We start from the raw sequence: 23533 nt of genomic DNA, 5'->3' as shown, positions 1-23533 counted from the left end.
TGTACTGAGACTTGAAAAACATATAGGATACAGGGACAGGTGACAGGTGACGGAGGACGGGGACGCCTGGTGTTTAACAGAGGTAAACAGGCATATGTCCCGCGCCCTCCCCTATCTACCGGGGGTTTATTGAGATCTTAAAAGATTTATTACATTGCCATACAGGGCCAGATGAGAGATACATTGGCTATTTATATTGTATTACAGATTTCAGGTTTGCAAGGTATACGTTACATAACATACTGGTTACACATTTAAGAAAAAGAAAAAAAAATATTAACATAACACATACATGACATGACACATAAATACTATTACTAAAGAAGGTACATGCGCTTAGCAGAAGGAAGATACTGTATTTCCTTAGATGCAGAGGAGTACTTACATTCACTTAAGACCCTGAATTAGTGGGGTTGGCATAGTTCTTGCCCCAGGGCGGTTATCTGGCTGATTATTCTGCAGATGGTATTCACTGTGCCTTTGTTATTAACTATGAATCGTTTAAAGGCTATTTGGTTGTCTGCTGGCAAGTGGAGGTGATTATCATCCGTGAGCGGGCATTCAAAGATGTAATGGTCTGGAGTTCCGAGCGGTCTAGAATTCGTCGTAGTCGCAAAATTCTAATCACTAGAGAATCAAAGTTAGCAACGTGTCATTCAAGCAGGCAAAACATGATCTTATATCACCCTCCAAAATCTTCCTTTAAATATTTTCTATTTCTGCGTAATTTGAATATCGCGCGCGATGGAAATGTGCATCCTGGCAAGGAAATGAAACGATATTTGGTCTCTAAACGCCTATCCCTTTTGGGGCGCCTAAAGATCTTTTGTTTCGAGCAATAGTAATGCTTCTCAACTCTTGGGGATAAAAATGTATGCAGCTTAACATAACTGTCCGAAATTTTGCGAAGCTTCTGTGGATGACTTTGCAACATTAAAATAGGTCTAACAAATTCTAAAAAAAATATTGTAATTGAGTTGTACAAAACTAAATACACATTAGACTATTGTATTAAATTTTAAGTTATTACATACATGTATAAAATAATCAAATTCTGATAATACTATCGCGCTTTGAAGTAGATCTATAAAATTCTGAAATATATTGTAATTCAGAAGAACATGACTAAATACTATTGCGTTTCCGTATGTGTTCGTGGATCTAGAGTGATTAACGACAACACTTGATGAAGAATGAAAACACAATTTATTAGGCAGCACTACTGAGGACAGCTCCAAAAACACGTTTACAGTTGTTGAAAAACTACGACATACACGCTGAAACAATCAGCAACACAGCCTTCAGGCTATAACGGTAGAGACAGCTTCACGGCAAAGCACCAGAATACAGCTCCCGACTCGGTTCGGTCGTTCTCGGAACTCAACGTACTCTTGAGACACTCCACGCTACAACTCGCGATGCACTCGCCGATAGCCTCAGTGCTACACACCCTTGATGCACCAACACGATAGCAGGCTGACGAAAAAACTCGATACATTACGAGACACCCGAAAGACTCGCGATCGACTAAGAAAATCTGACGAGACACACTAGACGACGATTAACTCAGTCAACTCTTTAGACTAGGCATCGACTCACTGACTGTTACAGCGAGATTTATAGAGCTTTTGGATTGCGTTCGAGAACGTTCTGGGCCAAACCGGTTAGAATTCGTTCCAGAAGGTTCTCCATTCATCTAAAACATATTGTCAATTTTGTCACCAAATGAGTGATTTCGCGCCAAATATGGCAATCATTTTCCACTTTCTGGCAACCCTAAACCCAGTTTGTGGGAAGCTATCTCACCGCTGCTCGACATTTCGTAACAATACACATTACATTATTGTATTAAATATTAAGTTATTACTTACATTTATAAAATAATTGCCATTGCGCTGTTATATGAAGAAATTGATTGTTTAAGTGATAATGCTTTGATGCATTATATTTCAAACGCATGTGTTTTCTCTTTTTAAATATGATATCTGCTATGTCGTGAATGATTCCAAGTTCAAGAAAGGAAGAGGATAAGCATTAAAATTATTGAAATTTTTTAAATAATTCAAGAATTAATTTAATAGAAATTTGAAAATAATAGATGGAAAAAAAAATATTTGCACAATTAGAACTCTCTAAAAATCTCTCAAATTCATCTTTAAATAAAGATATCTTAAAAAGTATTTTAAGATAAAAACCAAGATAAAAATCTCTCAAAGATATTTTAAAAACATTTTAAGATAAAAAAAACAAGATAAAAATCTCTCAAAAATATCTAAAATATTTTAAGATAAAAAACAAGATAAATGTAGTATCCTTATCGTTAATTTCTGAAATCAGCTCCTCGCTGCTTAAATTTGCTCTTTCGTGCGACACAAGCATGTACAGTGCAGTTAACACATTCTTAGAGGTAAGCAATGATTGGCACCGTTTTCCAATATACAGAACTCCAGCCTCCAGCTTAGCATGCTGAGATTAGAACTCTTCAATACCGTTTTCCTACTTTTACAGGGGACTAAATGGAAATATCATAGAAGAGATAGTTTGTGTGATCGCATGCTAGTATAAATATTTGCACAGACGCAATCACCTGAAGCGGACAGTTTGGAATGCATCCAATTATGTCGAAATATAGCTGACATTTCCCAAATTATCCTGTTATATAGCGTTTGCAATTAATTTCGCATAATTAGAGTGCTTTTCCATTAAATTATTGCATGCCCTTTGAAAATTGCATGCAGTCAGTAACCGTTCCAATCCGTTAAATTCGTAACTAAGAATCGCCATCTGTCTCTTATCCATTTTAATGCGCCTTGTATTGAGGTAAATATCTTTTAAGTATGTGTTTCGACTGCAAGATTATTACTTGAATATGAATTTGGAGTTAATATTCTTAAGGCAAAGCTAAATTAAATTATCGGAATTCGGTTTATGGAACCGAACCCAATTATTTGTTATAATGCAAGATGCTAAATCCAGTTTAATTAGTTGGTTTAGTAAAAAATGCGAGTTGTTTTAGTTAGTATTATAAAATATTAGTTGATTTAATAAAATAATGCCACTAAATGTTTGGGAGATAATTATAAAAAACATTCTAAATTAAAATATTTATATATATCGCCTTTGATCATATTAACACAATGCAGACTTTGTAAAAGTAATTAAAGAAGGAAGTACAAAATTGTATCCTCATAAGACTAAAATGTAACTCATAAATAAGACTCATAAACATAAAGACTGTGTGAAAAAGGAAATTTACATAATATACATAAATGAATTAACTTAGCGTTTCTAGCTGTGAAATAGATACATCTCCGTTACTTTTTCGTACTCAGAATGGAATTTGGAATTCGAAACGAGTTGAGAATGGAGAGTAGAGAGAAAGTGAGCGTAGGCGAGGACTTGTAGAATTCTGCTTTTAGAATGTGGGAAAAAGAAGTGGCTTGTGTAACATCTGAAAATTGTTGAATGTAATACTTTTCTGTTAAAATTTGATTTTACACTAACGAAACAAAAGAAATTAATAAATTTCTGGCTACTTGTCGTATTGGAAAATTTTAAAAAAAAGTAAAAGAAATATTCACTGCTCAAGATTTGTTTAGTAGAATTTAGTAGTAAATTTCATAAATTTAGAACGATTAATTAAATCTCTAGCATTTTCACTTCGGTTGTTTTAATATAGGTTTTCAAAAACATGCTTACTTCTCACAAAATCAAATGTTACTAAAGCCAAAACTAAACTCTGAGCCGTAGAAAGTACTTATTTGTTTATTTTAAGAACTCAGTAAAATTTTATCTTACACGAAAGGTAACAAAAAATAACTTCTTTTGAGTAGAAACAGAAAAATTTCGTTTTGTTTCGTTTCAAACTCAAGTTGGTGCAGATAGTGAAACCAAACCAAACTTCAAGGCTCAAGGATAGAATATTTTAGTGTGCCGACTAATCTAAAATTTATCTTCAGCTTATCGGCAAGATTAAGAGAAGTAGGAAAAGTATGACTGGTAATTTTACTCTAAATCATATATCAGGAACATACTTTACTTACACATTGAAGAGAACTATTATAGTATTTCTCCACATTCAACTTGCATACCCTCTCTTATCAGCGTGGCTGAATAGCCATTTGTTTTCAAAATCATTGCTTTCAAGTGAAACATCAGTTATTAGAAACTGCGGAAAAGAGATTCAGAAGTGCTTGTCATTCTCATATCCTTGTTCTAAACATAACAGAGTGTTTTTCATAATGTGCTCAAATTGATGGCTCTAGGCCGAATAGAAACACAACACATTTTCTTCCTTTCCCATAACTGAATTAAGTTTTGTGTGTGTATACATATATATATATATATATATATATATATATATACATAAATTATAAATTCCACGAATTTAGGACAATTCGTATAACTTCAGCAGCCTGTTCTCATAAATATGGACGAAAAAAATCTGAAACCGTCATATTCTTCGGGTGGTTGTTATATTAAACCCTTTCTGTCAATAAAAATAATAAAACGTTTTCTTTAATTATTTTTCCGTTATCTCCGAAGTCTTTGAAATAATAAAAATATGTCATAAAACAATTTATGTTTTTAATCTTTCAAAAATATTTTTACCAGCAGTCATATCTCTACATCTATTTTCTATTTAAAAGTCATTTTTTGCATACTTTGAGCGTATGAATATATAAGATATAACAAAATACGATAGATATCATGATTGTTGTTGTAAGTTGTGTAATCTTGAGAATAACTGGCGACCTCAAAATTAACTATTCTAGATTTTATGTTCTTCCCTCTAAATTCATCTGTTCTCCCAAATTCGAGATATTTCCATGTTACATAACAACCTAAAATTAACCAATCACAAATCAGCTGTACTTATGCATCACTTAGTATAAATAGTCTTGGCACAACAATTTACGTCATTCCTTTCCCTAGCTTCTACCCTGCAAAGAACTCTGCTCCGCTTATGCTTCCCTGCCTGAAATGACATAGTATCTTTTTATTCAGTTTATATAAAAATTATTTGTATTCAATTATGATCGAAAAGTAATTTGTCTGCCAAGGAAATAAAATTTTATGTGCCTAAAAATAAAGAGGGTGATTCTTCAATTCAGTTGTTTTAGCTGCATCATCGAGTCTTCACATTCAGCCACTATTGAAAGTTCAAGTGTTTTTTTCTACGCATTAAATCATGACATTTTAATATAGCCGCGAAAAACTTCGCACAAAAGGCGCGCCTCTCCTTGAACAATTGTATTTTTACACTTCTAGGAATATCTGGAGACAGAAAGAGCATCTGTGAGCAGCACTTTTTGAAGCCATAGAAGGGTAAGGAAAAATGCGTCATTCTCAAACGAAAGCTTTACATTTCTGCTTTTATACCAGTGGCTAATCTTAGGTTTTAATTCGCAAATTTTAATATTATGATTGAATGAAGCGTTGTGTAATCTTTTTTGCATTTTTTCGTCTTAGCTATATAAAGATCATGTGAAAAGGATTAATTTTGAAATGATGTAGCTCAATAATTTAGTATAAGCAGTTACTATTTTAGAATGGAAAGGGGAAATAATCAAATTAAAAGGAAAACAAAGGGGCTGTTGAAAATTAAAATTAATATTTTATCTCATTTACTTTTTCATTTACATGCATGTATGTTTGTGCTTGATTCGCATATAAATTCTGTGCATGTGTACACACACACACATGTCCATATAAATGAATAGATAGGTAGATATATATATGAATACATGATGCCATAATTTATTGAGTAGAAGAAAACACTAGAACTTTCAACAGCTTTCGATATCCGTTATGGCTGAGGTTTGAATGCGTACAAACGAAGATGACGAAACTGGGATTTTATAAATCACTTTTTACAATCTAGGTTATCTTAATACCTGGGTTTTTACAATCAAATTTTTATTTTCAAACATATCCAGTTAGTTTGGCAGACATTTATTCAACCACAGTTAAAAACGATAAATTTTATATACATGGATTTTAAAAATAAGACCTAGGCATTTATTTAAGCAAGGTAGTTCTTTTGCGAAGAGTATGTATGATGCAGAAAGCACTCTAATTTGTGATTGGTTAATTTTAGGTTTTTAAGTAACATGGAAAGATCTCGAATTCGGGAGAACAAGTGATTTTAGAGGGAGAGCATTAAATCTAGAATAGTTAATTTTTAGGTCACCAATAGTTCTTAAAGCAGCCGTCGTATTTTGTTATATCTTACATATACTTATATGAAAGTATATTATTTATATGTACGTTTGCTATTCTTACGAAATAAATTTTATTGACGTCTAGATCATAAAAACTTTAAATTAGTTATGAGTAATATCAAAAATATATATACAAAACGTTTATAGATAATTAAATAACTAACTTATAAACAATTTTGACTTCGTTTCTATAATAAAATATATGGGTTTGTACTAGATGCAGTTTTATGATATGCTGTTATTTTGTCATTGTTAATCTTGTTATGTTCCAGATGCTCCCATCTGCAGTTCAGGTCTGAGACGTGTATACGGTGTGGGTCGGCATGAAACAGTCAGAGTACTTTGCGAACTGGATGCTGATCCTCCTAACCTTGAGTTTCATTGGAGGTTCAATGTATCTGAAAGAAGTTTGGATATAGCAAGCTTCACAGCGAATGGGAAGGAAAGTGTTGCTACATATGTTCCTCATAATGATGATGAATATGGCACCTTATCGTGTTGGGCTACCAATGAAGTAGGATGGCAGAAGGAGCCTTGCATGTTTTCTATAGTGCCAGCAGGTATGTTTTAAAAACTTTCTAAGCTTCGTTTCCTGTTGCGTATTTCATTTTGTGAAATTTATGTAACGTAAGAATATGAGTAGTTGACTGTAAGCATGAGTAGATACATAACCGTCTAAATTAAGGGAGCACATTTAATTCTTTTATAAAATATGTTTAAAAATAAAAATAATATATGATAATTTTATACTTATAAGATAATTCAAAATACTATATGATATTTTTGCTTATTTTTATACCATAGCAAAGGATTTTGTACTCTTAATCCTACAAATATGTCATATTCAAACATATACAGGATGCTCAGAAAATAACTGGAAAAATTGTAAAGTCAGGCAAAAGAGAATGAAATAAATTTATATCGTAATGGAACATATGCGCCTAAATGGCGCGGCACAGTGCTGTTGCACGGGAGATAAAAACTTTCTGCTGGCCTGAATAGTCACTCCCTGCGTGGATTTCGAGTTGTATATATCGTTACTCGAATGCTAGATTGCCGACATGCATTTTATCTGTAGGGCTGCAGTTGGGAAACGAACAGCTGCTGGGAGGAGGTGCAGGTATAATTTGAAACAAGGCTGAACTCTGTGCATCCTCGTAATCATATTAGGCATCGCTCTAACTGCTAAGTTTATGCCTCTAATTCGAATTCCAAGAGAGAGCACACCTGTGGCGGTTTGATGCTTCTTCTCCCCTACTTTCCTAGCACTAGCCTCTCGAAAGGATTTCAGCCTAACATGTATTTTGTGTGCCCTCTTGTCGCACAGATACTATACTCTCACAGATTTCCGTACCATCTCCAAGTTTCGAACCGAAACCAGTCGGTACAGCAATCAGAGTCACTAACCATTATCCCATCAAGACAGCTGAAAAGAGGTGCATGGGGATTGCTCATCGTACTACTTTATAGCCCCATTTCAGTCGCAGTTTCGTAAATCCGTGAATAAGATGCATGACGGCGAGCGTGACGTTTCCATAGCCATGCATACCGTTCGAAGTACATAGTTGAAGCGACTGCTTATGAAAGCTGAATACTTTTTCTTCCATTCACAGCATAGCACTGCAACGCGCCATTTTGGAACTTACATTTCATCACAAAATTTGCTTGTTTCACTGTTCCCTTTCTTTCTTCATATTTTTTAAGATACTGCATTTCTTCAAAAAATTCTTCAGAAAAGTTTGAATTGAAGCATTTTGAACGGTGCGTCTATAACTGTGCGTAGTTATTAATTATGAACTAATAATACATAATTTAAAAGGCCTCATAATTATCCTTCTCACACGCTTTTCTAGCGAAGAAATTTGCGAAATTTAATATTCTTACTCATATCTGTAATGTTGTTGGGCTTTTCTTCAGGCGACAAAATATATGTATTAATACCATAGTGTTTCGTGATCATTAACATAACCACAGCAACGTATTGCAATTAATCTATTCTTATGTGCTCCTTGTTAAGTAATTATTGCTGCTATTTCTCCTTATAAAGCTCTAAGAAAGTAAAATAAACTTCAGTACTATTTTCTATTACCATTAGCATTTTTATGTAAAATATAATTTTATCACTAAAAAAAGTGCAACCTAACAACCACTAATAATACTGTATTTAAAGAAATTTTCAATTCCTTTTTTTTAATAAGAGGACGGTTGTTGTGTTGTATTTCACAGCATCAAAATTCATTTTATAATTTGCGAAATTTCAAGAATATATTCTAAATAATTAAAACTTAAACGAGAAGAAATTTTGTGAATAGTTTTATATTTCTAAATTATAGGAAGAACGCAAGATTAAATAGAGTTGTGTCTATCATTTTAGGTGTCTTATTCTTCATATGTTTTCCTAAACGTTGAGGTTAAACGTTATGAGTGCATCATACAAAAGATAATCTACTATCTCTAAACGGAGCAAAAATGTTTAAACTGTAGCTGCTACTATAACTGTACCTTTAACTGGAGAGGAGCAGTTGTCATTTTGGATATATATTAATAATAATATCGTGGATAAATTGACAGTGTTTTTTTTAAATAACACTGCTAGATTTGTTGACCGGCATATGTATTTTAAATGATGACAGGATTTTTATACTATTACTCACCATTAAAATGTTAAATCGAAGCCAGGGATACTTTTATTATTATTCATATACTACAATGATACTTTTATTATAACCAGCTTTAAACTTTCCTCTTAATTTAGATACGCTATATGATTTTGTTATCAATTACTATTTACTGTCCTAGTCGACGCAGCTGTTTGAAAAACAAAATTACAGATTGTAAGCTAAATTTATTAAAAGTATACATTAAGTTATTGAAAAATAATCATATAATACATCAATTGTGTAAGAAGCAGTTTCTTAGATTTTTTTTTAAGATTAGCTTCCATCTCTTAAAGATAATTTTAGCCAGTAGCCATGTATGCCAACATGAAGGTAATGCCTACGAGAAAAATAACTATATTGTAATAGAACAATTCCATGTATTTCTTTGTCTAGACAGTTGACGTTACAACAATCGATGATACGTCAGAACACAACTGATGGGTTATTGGTTGCACGTGAGCAAATGAGGATCAATTAATTGTCACGAATGCTATCAATAACAATCCGGCTAGTGATAAAAAGATAAAAAAGATAATGCCTAACGGTAACAGCTGAAGAAACTGAATTATTCATTACTGTCTCAGACTGAATTTCTCTAAAAGAATGTACATAATGCAAGGTAATCCAACCACACATACACATGATACGTAGAGCCATCTGATTACTCTGGCATTAAGAATGCCTATGAGGTTTATCTAGCAAGAAAATGTATTCGGAATATTAACGGTATTTATTAGAACTTCAATTATAAAATAGCAGAAAAATTTTGGAATTATGATCAAGAAAATACCATTTTTCACAGCATATTTTAGATCTTTTTGGAACCGAATCTTTGGACTGCTGGAGGGTTGTGTTAAGTTACTTAAACACGGCAAAGCACACGATCGCTTTCTGTCTGATTACGAGGGAAAATATCAAGGATAAAAAATAAAACCGGCGTAGAATGAAACTTTGTAGGAGAAATGAAAGCAAGGAGAAAGCATCGAAAAATAAAATAAAGAAATATAATAAATGAAAAATAAAGTGAAAAATAAAGAGATGCAAACACTTTTGCAGTTTTAGAGCATTATCGTGTAAAATATGAAGTAAGAATTGAATCATCTAGAAATTATCGAATGATGATAGCATCGCAGATATGAACTTTATGACTGAAAAGTGTAAGCAAATTTTCGTGGATTGATTTTTGAGCACAAGAAACAAGTAATATTTTTACCTCTGGGTATTTCATAATATTGGAATAATTTTTTTTATTGAAGAAGCAAGCAGAAAAGCATTAAAAATTTGGAAATTTATAAAAAGTTGCTAGACATAGCATTTAACAGAACTTTAAATTAATTCATCTCCTTTTTTCTAATCTTCTGTATATCATTATTTTTTCCCTGAAGATTTACCAATTCGTCTTTATGAAACAGCTTAATAAAATAAATAACAGCTTAATAAATAATAGTTATCAACATACATTTGGGGGCATCGTTAAACAGCGGCTTATGTGCTGTTTCAGAGTTTATGGCATCATTTGATCATGAGAACATCGCGTTTCCATTTTATTATAGCAGTTTATTTACAATGGTCGGTCGCCGATAGAAAACGCGGCGAAAATTTCGCACCCACATTGCTCAGCCAAAAATACCCTATTCCAGACAACCCTTCCTCCTCAAAAAAAAAGAAAAATTATGCTAGGAATTAAGCTTTTTACCAAGCTTTGACAACAGTCAAATCTAAAATACTATATAATGTATTGTCCATCTACGAATCCGTGATTTTTATTAAAGAGTTTCTAGCCATTTGGCTTAGAACAGCCCTCCTTTAACTTTTTTAACTCATGACCCTATATTGTCATCGAGATTTTTTCACGACATTAGATATTAAATATAAAGTGATTTTCATAGTTTATTTTCAAGTGCATGCAAAATTACACTGTTAATATAAGTGTGTTTCTGATTTTTATTTTGTATTTTTCTAGATTATTCAAATTATTTATCATGTAAATAGGGTATTTTTCTTGTAAATCGGGATTTGATTTATGCACATAATTCCTCGCCGAGCAATACATGAAAACAGGTAACTTGGTTGTGGGGTTTATAGTTATATTAACTAACATATATTTTAAGCTATCTTTCCTGTCAAGCCTTTACTTTCCCCTAGAATTGCCAATGCCAGAGTATGTAAATTGTAGTAGAACGCGCAGAGTATTCAAATTTTAGCAGAAGTAAATTTAGTTTAAATAGAAGGGAAACGAGATTGTAAGTGTGCTTCTTGAATCGCGAGCGTGAAGGTTGCTAGGTAGAAATTTAAGAACCGCGCGTTTCGGTCTGTGTGTCTATCTCGGCAGTTCATTGAATCTTTCAACTTCTTAATCAGTAAATTTGCTGAATCTCAGCTGTATCTTAGAACGTGGTTAAGTTAGTTACGATTATAGATCCTCGTAGGTAGTGATCTCATTATTTATTCATCCTGCCATTTATTTTTAGTTGTACTTTTCTATTTTGTTAAACCGCTGGGTCGGCGTAGTTTGTGAGCGTCAAGTGAACGCAGTTGTAATTTCTAAAGTGGAATAAAAAGGGATTTAAACCCTTCTTACGAGTTTGTGTAATTTACAGTTCCAAGATGTCACTACCACTGTTGCTGACAAGTTGGGGGACTTGCAACATTATATGGTAAAATAAGTATAAAAGAAAAGTATTACTTTAAAAATCAATATATTTTTTATAAGTGTAGGTAATATGTAATATACGGGCAATCTTTCATTATCTATAGTAATGTTTCAAATGCCCCTAATTATGAATGGAAGTATTATAAATTAAATGGCAATTTTAATTACACTAATTAGAATACATAATTAAAATAAAATAAAGATTAAAATTATACATAAGATAAATAAGATAAAAGTACAATGTTTTTGTCTTTTTATCCATCAGATATTTATGCAATTAACGAGTGATTAAATCTGAATGATAAAATATGTAGGGCAGAGCACAGGCGAGATAAAATAAATACCGCATATTTTGCACAATGGTGGTTCTGGATGGAAAGCACTGATGATGAAAGAATGATACCCAAATGTTACCCATCAAAAATTTTGTAAGGTTTTTTCCGTAAATATGTAAGATATTGCTAGAGACTGCACAGCAACTAGATATGTATATCTTGCACAAAAAAGGGCAGTCTTTTGTCTTCCGTTCTATGATGCCGATTGATGAAATTGAATTTGCGTTTTTCATGTTTTGAAGCGTATCTTAGGATATATACCAGAGTTAAATACAGTATGTATCTAACATTAGGTATTTTGACAGAAAATTTGAATTTTTCTAGATGACACAGCGATGGTTTTTCCATATTTCGATTCAATTTAATTTAATAGCAACTAAAATTATACATATAAATTAAATTTCGTAAAATTGGGTAAGAATCTTACCGAGAAATTTAAAAGTTTATCTTGCGCCCTTTTTTCAGTTTGCGCCAATAATTATTCACTAGCGAAATTCTTAATTTATTGTAACCTGTTTTTCTTTCTCTTTCGTTGTGCTCGAGGGGAAAAAATACGTCGTTCATTTTTTCAAATAATTTTAATAAAGTGTAAACCACATTTGATGTTGTTATCTCTATAACAAATATGCCAAATTTCAAAATGCGCCTGTACATAAATTCACGAATACCTTCGGAAATTTTGAATAAATCTCTAGTTTTTTGCAGGTGTACCTATAAATCTATCTGTGTTAAGCTAATAGTAAACCTAAAATATTCTCGTGCGATTTTTCGCAAACTTCGCACTTTGGCATTACTTGAGTCGTAGAATTGAAATACTAAAAATAAATTAGGTATGTCACCTCAGAAAAGATTTTGTATTAAAATACGTATATCAGAACAATGCTATATATATAAATGCAATATATATCCGAAGTTGCGCTTTCGAGACTTGAAAAACACAAGATGAATTTTGTAAATTTGCCCAGTAGAATGGGAGATAAAAAAATATCCAATTTTTTTGGTGCGGAGTGTATATGTGTATAGATGTGTATACATGTATCCATTTTTTTTAACGTAAAGTATATATAACTTCCATCAAAATATTGTTTGGCGTATTTATGCAATCCATTTATCATAAAAGTTCTGGAAATTAAGAAATTAACAACTAAATATCTGTAGTCTGGTTTAGTACACATATCGAAGCTACTAGAAGAAATATTGCTTTTAGAAATGATGCAAAGCCAGAAACCATAATTTTCGTTTAATTTAAGTGGGGTGCTTTTCAAAAATCTTATAAAGATGATTAGCAGTTTTCTTAATAAAACAATATTTGATTCCAGCTAAATACTTAAATTTGATATTATTTTAAATGAATGAACAAAATGCATTATTTTAAGTAAATGAAATGTAGCTCCTATATGTTAAAGTGAAAACAGTCATAGTAGTGGCTTAGATAGTTATCATGTCATTACGCTTTTTTTCTCTTCACGCACGAATTCGTGGATTTGGAGTGAGTAACGACGACACTTGATGAATTATCGAAACACAATTTATTAGCCCGTATTATTCAAGAAAGCTCCAATAATACGTTTACAGTCGTCGAAGAACTACTATGAACACGCTGAAACAATCAGCGACACAGCCTCCAGGCTATCAGGCTATAATGGTGGTAGTGGTATCAGTCTTCAAAGCGATGCACCAGAGTACAGGTTTTGACTCAGCTCGGTCGTTCTCGAAACTCTACATACTCTCGAAACTCCGCTACAACTCGAGATGCAATGGAGGATACACTAGAGAACAGCTCCCGACTCCTTGGTTCTGTCATTCCCGGAGATCAACACACTCTAAGATCAAACTCGAAGATACAACTAACTCGCGATACACTAAGAGACTCCCTCGATGCACTCGACGATCAACTCGGCGCTAGACTACGGGACACTCGCTCACTGACTATTAACTGTCTCGACTAGGCTCTCACTGGCTGACTATCAAGTCTCTAGACGAGACACTAACTCCGCACGAAATCGCGATCAACTGTCCGCGTACTAGCAGGGTTTATGTATGTTTTTGGCTTTGTTCGAGAACGTTCTGGGCTAAACGAGTAAGAATTCGTTCCAGAAGGTTCTCCATCCATCTGTGGCATATCTATAATTTTGTCGCCAAATGAGTGATTTTTCGCCAAATGTGGTAACCCTGCCTTCTCTTGCCAATTTCTGGCAACCCTAAATCTGTTTTGCGGGGAAGCTATCTTACCGCGCCTGGACATTTCGTAACAATATTAATTAATGCACCTTATTTTGAAATTTGGTGGCCTAATTTAGGGCTGAATAAGACTGATGATATTAAATTAATATTTGCAACGAATTGAATAGTGTCTATTATAAAAAAATGCCTTTTCTTACCTTGAGCAAAAACGCGATGGTCGTTTGAAAGCTCTTTTTTTACGAACTTTTATTTATGAAATATATTCTATCTTATTATGTTTCGTTACACAAGTTCAAAATACGTTTATTTTCAAAAACACACAAAAAGTCCTGAATGACGAAAATGAATAGAAACATACGAGAGGGAAAATGAATTCTAATAGTTTCAACAGTATAAAATCGTAAGCAACAGCACTAATAAAAAATAGTTTCTTTAAAGCACGTGCTAAGTAAAATACCGTCTTGGGATTTGGAAAACAACGCCCAAAACAATGGAAGCTCATTATCCTAATGAAAGTTTTCTGGACATTAAAGTGAATGGAGTTCTGCTCTTTTACAGATGAAAAGAATGCTTCAAGAGTTTATAATTCTAAAGCTTTCAGAAACATCTTATTATTTCACTAGGGGTAGTGATTACTTTTGTTGTCATTATGCACTTTTCACTGTACGTTCAAGATTAATTAAAGAACTCGGTTTAAAAAATTAAGTATATTTTTGTACATTTTGTATTAACAGAGCTTTTTTTATGCAATAATTTCTTTGAAAAAAGTAGCCTTAGGTAATTTTGCATTTCTTAAAAGAAAATCAGATGAAAGAAATCCAATCTTATAATCACACAGAAGACGCTTTTATGAACGCATCATTTTAGTGTTCACTGTTTTTAATTAGGTGAAAGTTATGTAATTTCTTCTAACAACGTATTATTTCTGTAAAGAAATTTCAACACGAATCATTCACTCATTAATATCTCTCTTCTTGATTTGCGAATTAATTACACTATGTTTTTTTTCAAAATTAAAATAAAAAATACTGACATGATTTCTTTGTATGGTCTATTAAGTCATGCACATTTTTTGCTGCACACCATTTAAATTTCATTTAATATTTATTACCTCGAATTTCATTAAAATTATATTTCTCATTCAATCAATTCAGTTCTCATTCCGCGGCAAGGCAGAAATACATAAAAACTCAAAACGTCTTCATTAAAAATTCTAAAACGCAGGAAAAAAATACACGTAAAACAGTTTTTTTTTTACAATTAAAATTAGAGTTTTTACAATTAAAATTAGAGTTTCAACAAGCAAATCAAAACAAGCAATTCGGCCCGCGGGCAGGAAAGGAGATTTTTTGGTGCACAAAACTGAACTGAAAGTTTACTTTTGGTCCTATTCGTCAAAAGCACACTGGAGTTGGTGAGCAAACTTATTTAATTCACTATTTTAATAATAGTTTCAAATGTAAACAAATGGCGGCTTCGTTAGGCTTAGTAGCATTTAAACAACTTTAAAATTGTTGATTCTACATCTGTTGTATGCAGATTAACTAAAAGCACAAAAACCTTAAACGGAACATAAGCACAACATTATTTAATCAATTTTAAAGGAAAAAAAAAATATAAGAATAAACAAACTGAGCTCACCGATACGTTAGAGTGGTTAGGGATCCTACTACAGTACCAAAGGTCCCGGTTTCGAATCGAGAAAACGGCATGGATGCTTATAAATATATAGTGTCTTTGTGCCTTATGGGCGCTTTTAATATAAGTCGAGTTGAAAGTCCTCTTGTGAAGTTTGTGGTAGAAGAGGAGTGAGAAAACCTCGGATAAGTCCCCTCCAGGGTGCTGTCCAACAAAATTTGGGTTGAATTAAGCGAGGTCGTACTATTACCTATATGATACTCAAGGTAACATAAAATGGCCTATTTGAGTTGGCTCAAATATTTAATGGCTCGTTTTTACCGTCGGCAAGTAAAATGGCTAAAGCCAGAATACTTTTTGCCGCAGCTAGCAATAGGACGAAAACTGCAAGCGAAGCTGCCGAAAGCCCTAATACAAAAATATTTAAAACCCTCGCCTTATATTCTCACGCTACTAATTTGCATTTTTATAAGGTCCACTGATAGAAGTAGTTTCACTAAGTATTTAAATCACAATAATTCGTTAATTAGCTTATAAAATCCTTACAGAGAGAGATGAGTTCATGAATACACAAAACTTATAAAAATATAAGGATAAATAGCAAACATATATTTTTAGAAAAACGTACCTTTTAATGGAAAAAATCTGAATATTATTAATTAACATATTTCAAAAAAAGAGGAACAACTACCAGTATTCCTAACAAACTGTATATATCAGTTTCAAGGTTTTTACATAAAAGTTGCTTCGAACTGCAAAAGCAACTGTTACTAAGCAAATTAATATGCTTATACTTAATTTACATCTTGTATAAATTATGGAAAAAAATCACTTAAATACTCTTCATATTGTGCGGGCGGATATGCGTCACCTTTACATATGCAAAACTGTTGAAACTGGAAAATGTTAATCTAAAATAATCAGTTTTTACGTGGGTTCTAAAATGAAAGCTTTTAACCGTTTCTTTGTATAAAGGGAAGTAATTAATTTTTGCATATTTTAATAGCTATCACTGCATAAAATATGAATGAACTTTTGAACTTTTTATAAGGAATGATTGGATAGTTAAAACTTAATTTTTATTGGTAGACGTAAATCTTTAAGTTGTGTGCACTATTATTAAAAGTTGCCACATGCCCAATATTGTTATAAAATGAATGTTTTACTTTATGTGTTTCAGTTCTTTAATTGAAACCAAGTGTTTAAATAATTTCTCAAGAATTACTTATTATTAAAATTGTTTTGTAATTCTCATTTTGCTTTATAAGAAATACAATGGATGTTTCTTGTGGGTTTTGTGGATGTGGATTGATTAATGAAAATCTAACCAGACCTAGCTGCATTAAAGTCGACTGCTTTCTTTGAAATTAAATAGAAAAAATTATTCCATATCATTTATATTTGTAACAAAAATGTATAATGTTTAAATATTTATGTCTGAAACATATTAAAAATTACTGGAATTAAAATTTCTTAAACTATGGTTAAAATATATTTTTAACAAATATATTTCTTGATGAAGATCTTCTTCTTAACTCGTGCACGGTAAAATCGTCGTAATAGGGCTCCTAGCTGGAAACGGTAAACACTGTAGGATCTCTCTTACAGCATAGCCCGATAAATCGAAATACAGATGATTAATTGCTACTGCTGGATGAGGAAACAAAACTCGTACCTCTGGAATTCACAGTTTTGTCGGTGACGTACATCACTCGGCCATCGTTTTAGAGAATAGAAAATGAGTGGTTTCTATACACCTCACTTGATATCATTACTCCTTCCCATTCTTATCTGACTCTGATAAAATCTGACTCTGCAATAATGGATTTTATAATAATAACGATTCTTGGACTAACTGACATACTTGGAAACAGACAAAATGTTATTCGATGTTCTGGCCATACATGTAAATTAATGTAAAGGAATGAAGCACGAAATTTCATGTATATGTATATCATATACAGATAATATCATTTTAAGATTATGAATAAAGATTTCTAATCAAAGGAATGTACTATTATCTGTATTTCTTATAGGATGCGATGTAAAATAAGTGATGAATTTTATAATGGTATTAATGTCTTGATGACTTTTTGACAAAGGTAAATTTCATCAATTTAACCTTTTACTTGCGATTATTTTTAACATCTGTTAGTTACTATTTGCAAGTTCCATTTTTTTTTATTCAGCGAATAATGATGATGTATACTGAAATTGCATTCAAATCTTCTCCAGAGTTTCTTTGTTAATTATAATTTGTTGTTGCATTACTATTTTTTAAGCATTTTGATATCCGCAATCAGTCTTACTATATCTTTTCTAGCCAAACATGACAAAATCAGATGATATTGCATTCCGTTTCATCTTTCCATGACTAATCAATTTCACAATATGCATTGGCTATATGTCAAGACTGTTAAAAAATCTCAAAACTGGTTTGTTTTTCTATTGCAGGCCCTCCAGAAGCTTTGCAAAATTGTACTCTCGTCAACCATACAGAAAACTCCATCCAGGTGGAATGCATAGAAGGTTACAACGGAGGCTTACCACAGTTATTTACCATTGAAGTGTATGATGTGGAAATGGGAAAACTGCGGTCAAACGTCACTCTAGGACAGCCAGCATTCATCATTCAAGGTTTACCCAGCAGTACTGCATTGCATTTGGTGCTCTATGCAAGCAATGGCAAAGGAAGGAGTCCACCATACACATTGTCTGCTACAACGTTACAGCGAGCTGAGAAGTTAACAGGTATGTGTTTGGAATTCTACTGTGTACATCTGTAAGCAACAGGATACGATTGTATGATATTACATAGTTGAAATAAAATTACTTACATTTTTGAAGGAATAGATTAACATTCCTTTCTATTTGATCCTAAGCTTTCAGGGAATAAATTTCAACTTCGTAAAGAATTTTCTTGCTGTAAATATACCTTATTATGCGTAGTCTTCAGAAAAATTACTCATAAATAAATTTACTTATTGTATCAATTTTTAAAAAAATGTAAAGTTCTTTGAAATTGCTTGACTATGTTGTTTATAGTTTTTTTTTTTTAAATTAATCTTCTTATCTTTAATTAAATCTTCAAATTAAATAATTATCCCTGTAGTCCAGAATAAAACAGGATTATCTTTTAAATTAAAAGCACATAACTATCACACATTTAATAAAATACGTTTCTAGAACTGTTTCTTTATATCAAATGATGTGCAGCGAAGTCTAAAAAAATATTGAAAACGATTCGAGAGAAAATACTGTATTTTTTTCCAATGGTGGGCAGTTGCCCAATCGGCACTGGCCACTTCTAAGGCCAGAAATGGTGGCCATTTTATTGTGGAGGCACCTAATAGGCAGCCACTGTTACCTCCTATGAAGGGACAGACAATTTTTCATCCATGCCTTCTTCGATATTCGAAAACGGGCCTTTAAATATCGCAATCAGGCTTCCCTCATCATTATACCGTCTGAGCGGAAAAAACATTCTAACAAAAAATCCTTGCAATCAAATATCTCAAAGCATTTAAGTAACACACAGCTGAAATATAGCAAAATATTATTAAAATATAATATGCATATGAATTATATTCATAAATCGCACTGTCACCAGCTAGGCGCTCAAGGCTGGTGCCAATGACAGCAGTTATCTAGCCTAGCCCTTCTTGCTCCGAGGAATTTCATGAGCTTGAGCTGACCACGTCAGACAAGTAAGCATCAGCAAAAACAACAAAATTAGTAAAATTATTATAATATAGTAAAACGTATATTCGTAAAAGTACTATGATATAGTAAAACGTATATTAGCAAAAGTACTATGATATGTAATGTTAAATGCTCATTTGAAATAAATTCAAAATACTTTGCCACTAAAAGTTCATTTCAAAACATTATCACAGTACATTTACGAATGGCCCATAAGCATAAATTAAAGCAATTCCATTGATCTTTTACTCCCTTTCTTCTCACTCAGCGTGTTATTAAGTCTCACAACGATCCAAAGTATAAAGCCTTTTTTATACATAAGGAAATAAGGACAACGAATTCAGAGCAGTTAGTCCATTGATCGAAGACGAGGAATTAACAGTACACATGTTATCCATTAGGTGCTTGGACGATGAAGTCAAGGGAAATCAATTGAAAACGTAGGGTGATTGAGGGTCTCGCGTCTGGAAGAAAACGACAGAACGTGATGCAGTTCCTTTCGATTGCTCTTATAAATGTAGAGAGAGGCATATACTACAAGGATACTGTAGAGAAAATCGATGCAACTGGTACGACAGCGAAAAGTGGATTGTGAGACATGATGACTAGTCTCTGAAAATCTGGTAACCTTTTCGTTATTAAGAAAGAAGGAAGAGAATGCCAAAGTATAACGTTGCCTAGTTTTATTTTTGGTTAAATTCATTAAAAAGTAGATGAAAACGTAATATGCGAAATTTAGGAATCAAATTCATTCATCAGTAAAAAGCATGTGTTAAAAAATGCTTGATTTTCGGTTAGAATAAACGAACATAACATTTGAGAAAATTTGCTTTTGAGAATTATAGTTTTTTACAGGAATGTGGAAATTCATTATCCCAGACAGACGCTGCATAGGAGTAATAGGTTGAAATGATTTCTAGTTAAATATTTTGTATCTAATGAGTTGCAACAGTTATAGTAAAGGAAAGTTAAAAGTTGCTTTGTTAAAGATAATAGTATTTCGTGTTAAGAGTGTAACTGGAAGGTATACCTATGAATATAAGTAGCATTAAATTCAGTGTTGACCGTGAAAATTACTTTTTGTCTACCTCGTTCCGACACGACAATTAGCCAGAAATTAATTAATTTCCATTCATTAGTTAGTATATTCAAAATTTTCACAGAAGTTTTCACTCACATAAGAACTCCGCAGCAAACCTCCCTCCAACATTCCTAGTCCCTCCCATGTCCCAAAAATAGCTTCTCCAAAGTTTCACCGCCTGTAATAATTCAAAGCATCCCCACTGCCGATAACGGAATTTCGGACACCCCCCCCCCTTTCTGAGTAAGACACAAAAGACAACACTTTACCGACATCCCACTAGAAAGGACGTAAGCTAATTAATGCATTTCCTGACCTTTTATATTTTCATGTACATTTCACATTTTACTTTCATACTATATATATTTCAATTTTTTAACTTTTATTTGATTTGTTTTTGCAATGATAGCATAGTTATGTTTCTCATATTTATGTCAATTACTTTGAGTGCTATTTCATAATTCCAGTTAAGATTACTACACTTTATTATGTTTATTTTTATAAAAAATAGCCTTGATTGAACATGCATAAAAGCGAAGATGTCGGGGGACATTTACTCAAGTAACTTGTAAATTTCACTACATAAATTGGCTATTCACTCAAAATTTGTAAAGAATCTTGTATTAGCGAAAATGCTTCATTCAGAATGAGTTCTTTGATACTCTACTTTGGCCATAATCCAATCACTTCACAGAACAACAATTTTGGCCTACTTTAATTTGTAAGTTTGCCATCATCATTCTTACTTGAGTAAAAGAAGAAACACCTTCGCATTTATTAATTATTGTTCATTGAACGGGAGTTGATTTGTTCCCCTTGAAAAGTCAACTAATTTCCGATCAATAGCGATAATTACTTATTTTTTACATTCTTTTAAAAAGTTTGAAATTTTGTTATTTATTATTTAAATTCAAGTCTCCTTAAAAAGTTTTTTTGCATGATTTGCGTTCAAATTCCTTTAAAACATAATTTTCGGAATTAAACTTCCGACATGTGAGTTCCCTCTTTTTGATACGTTCTACTAAATTTATATTAGGAGATAATATAATCAATATTTCTTTAGTCAATAAATTATTATTATCTTATTTTGCAGCTAATGCGCAAGTATTAGAATAACTTGTTTACGAATTCAATGAATTTTAGATCATTCAATATATATATTCATATATATACATATGTACAAATGGAAAATATGGAAGATAATTTAGCGATAGCTCTTTTCATTTTTCATTTTAACTTGGCTACTTCTCCTTCCTGGTCTGAAGCTATTAATTGTTTATGATATATAAATAAAAATGCACATCATGCCGTATTTTGTTGCGCGTATTGCGGATATTATTTATTCAATCACAGATCAACAAGTCAGCAAAGGACAGACGCTATATTGCTGCGAAATGCCCAGGTGCGGTGAGATAGTGGTGTTAGGATTGCCAGAAAGGGCAGGGAATGGCAAGGCCGCCAGAATTGGCGCGAAATTGCCAATTTGATGATAAAAATGGCGATATGTTATAGATGGAGCAACAACATTTTAGAACGAATACTTAGAATATTCTTGAAGGTAAGTTAAAGCTATATATACCTCGCCTATACGCAAACTAAGAGTATCCTTGAATTTCGTAGCGTAGGAATATTTTGAGTTCAGAGATTGAGAGCCATCAATTGAGTCAGGAGATGTACTTTAGTGTTCTGCGTGAAGCTGTCTTTACGGTTAAATGCTGGAACTTACTGGCGAATAAATTGTGTTTTGATCCTTCATCAAGTGTTATGATCAATTACTCCAAGTACACGAACCCATAGAACACAACAATATATATCCGCTTGCTAAATGCCCACGTACGTTCTCGCTTTCCTCTTAGTTTGTCAGCAACATAGAATTTCCTTGCTGACTCGTCTATTGCCTAAAGATATGAAGATGTTATAAGGTAATTGCAACTGTGGGGTGCAAATTGCGCTCATATTGATGTGTGAATCAATAATTTATTCCCTAAAAATAAATTATATTGTGTTGCCTCTGGTCACGTCTGTCTTCAAGTGGCATTCGTGTAACTACACCTCTCCAAGTTATTACAACGTAGAGAACCATAGAGAATCTATTGCAGCTATTCCCAAATCACCATATTACAGGTGTAAATATAATATGTAATATGTATTCAAATTTATATGTATGAATTAAGTATATAATGCTTTAGCAGATATTATGGGTTCTATATTTAACATGAATCAAATCACGGAAAAATTAAATGGGAATGTATGCATCTGATTAAAACTGAAATGCATTCAATTTTCAGATTAACCCCTTCGAGCCGGGTAGCGAAAACGCGCGCTTATCGCTGAGGCCGGCAGTGTCTTACGCGAGCGTCTCTCCAGGGCCGGGCCCTTTTTTGCTACTAAGCCTAAATCCATGAAATTTCCGAAGTATCAACGCATTGTTTAATAATGCTCTATAGAGTATTTAAACGGCTTATGCTTTATAAATATTTATATATATATATATATATATACTTTAATTACCTTATTTCTTGTTTAAATGCATATTTTACACATTTTATTTTAATTACTCACCATTTTATGAATTTTAACATTATACATCTGAAAACTAAATATATTACTTAAAATTCTCTTTTCGTATGAAAAATTTGAAAACAGGGACCTACACACAGTCCTACGTTACATACCTTGCACTCGTAATAACTCATTTGCCGTTTTGGAGGATTTTTCCGGGAATGTGAACAAACGAAGCATCGTCGTCTCATTTTCTTATCAGTCTCTTCTGAACAAAGTTTTAGAAAATGTCTTTCAGTTAATCTTTCAGAATCAATATCAGAATATCAGAATTTCAGAATCAATATCTGAAATATTTTGCATCATTTCTGCTATTTCATGCTCTGTTAAACATTTTCGACGCTTCGACATTGCAACGGTAAAAACAAAGAATTCACGTCTAACAAGATCTAATTATTTTCTAAAAAGTGAACTGCAAACCGAAATACCCAACGCTTTAGAGCAAATAAAACTTCTCTACTTACAGTGAACAACTACCACGTGCGACTAAAGTG

The 23533-nt window shown here is 32.6% G+C and overlaps 1 protein-coding gene across 1 annotated transcript in view; it reads left to right on the top strand.

The window, feature by feature from the left end:
* The window catches only part of LOC118192559 (neural cell adhesion molecule 2-like), a 585775-nt gene that overhangs the window by 362933 nt on the left and 199309 nt on the right, over nt 1-23533 (top strand). Inside the window, exons 7-8 of the mRNA XM_085810465.1 lie at nt 6497-6784; nt 18149-18445. Coding sequence (XP_085666591.1) covers nt 6497-6784; nt 18149-18445 — 585 coding nt within the window. The remainder of the gene's footprint in view (nt 1-6496; nt 6785-18148; nt 18446-23533) is intronic.

Source organism: Stegodyphus dumicola, chromosome 1 (genome assembly GCF_044657685.1).
Source record: "Stegodyphus dumicola isolate Sdum_Otavi_A_Nest chromosome 1, ASM4465768v1".
In the NCBI taxonomy this organism is placed as follows: Eukaryota; Metazoa; Arthropoda; class Arachnida; order Araneae; family Eresidae; genus Stegodyphus; species Stegodyphus dumicola.
Note: the sequence above shows the minus strand (reverse complement) of the source record. Positions and strands in the feature narration are given on the sequence as shown.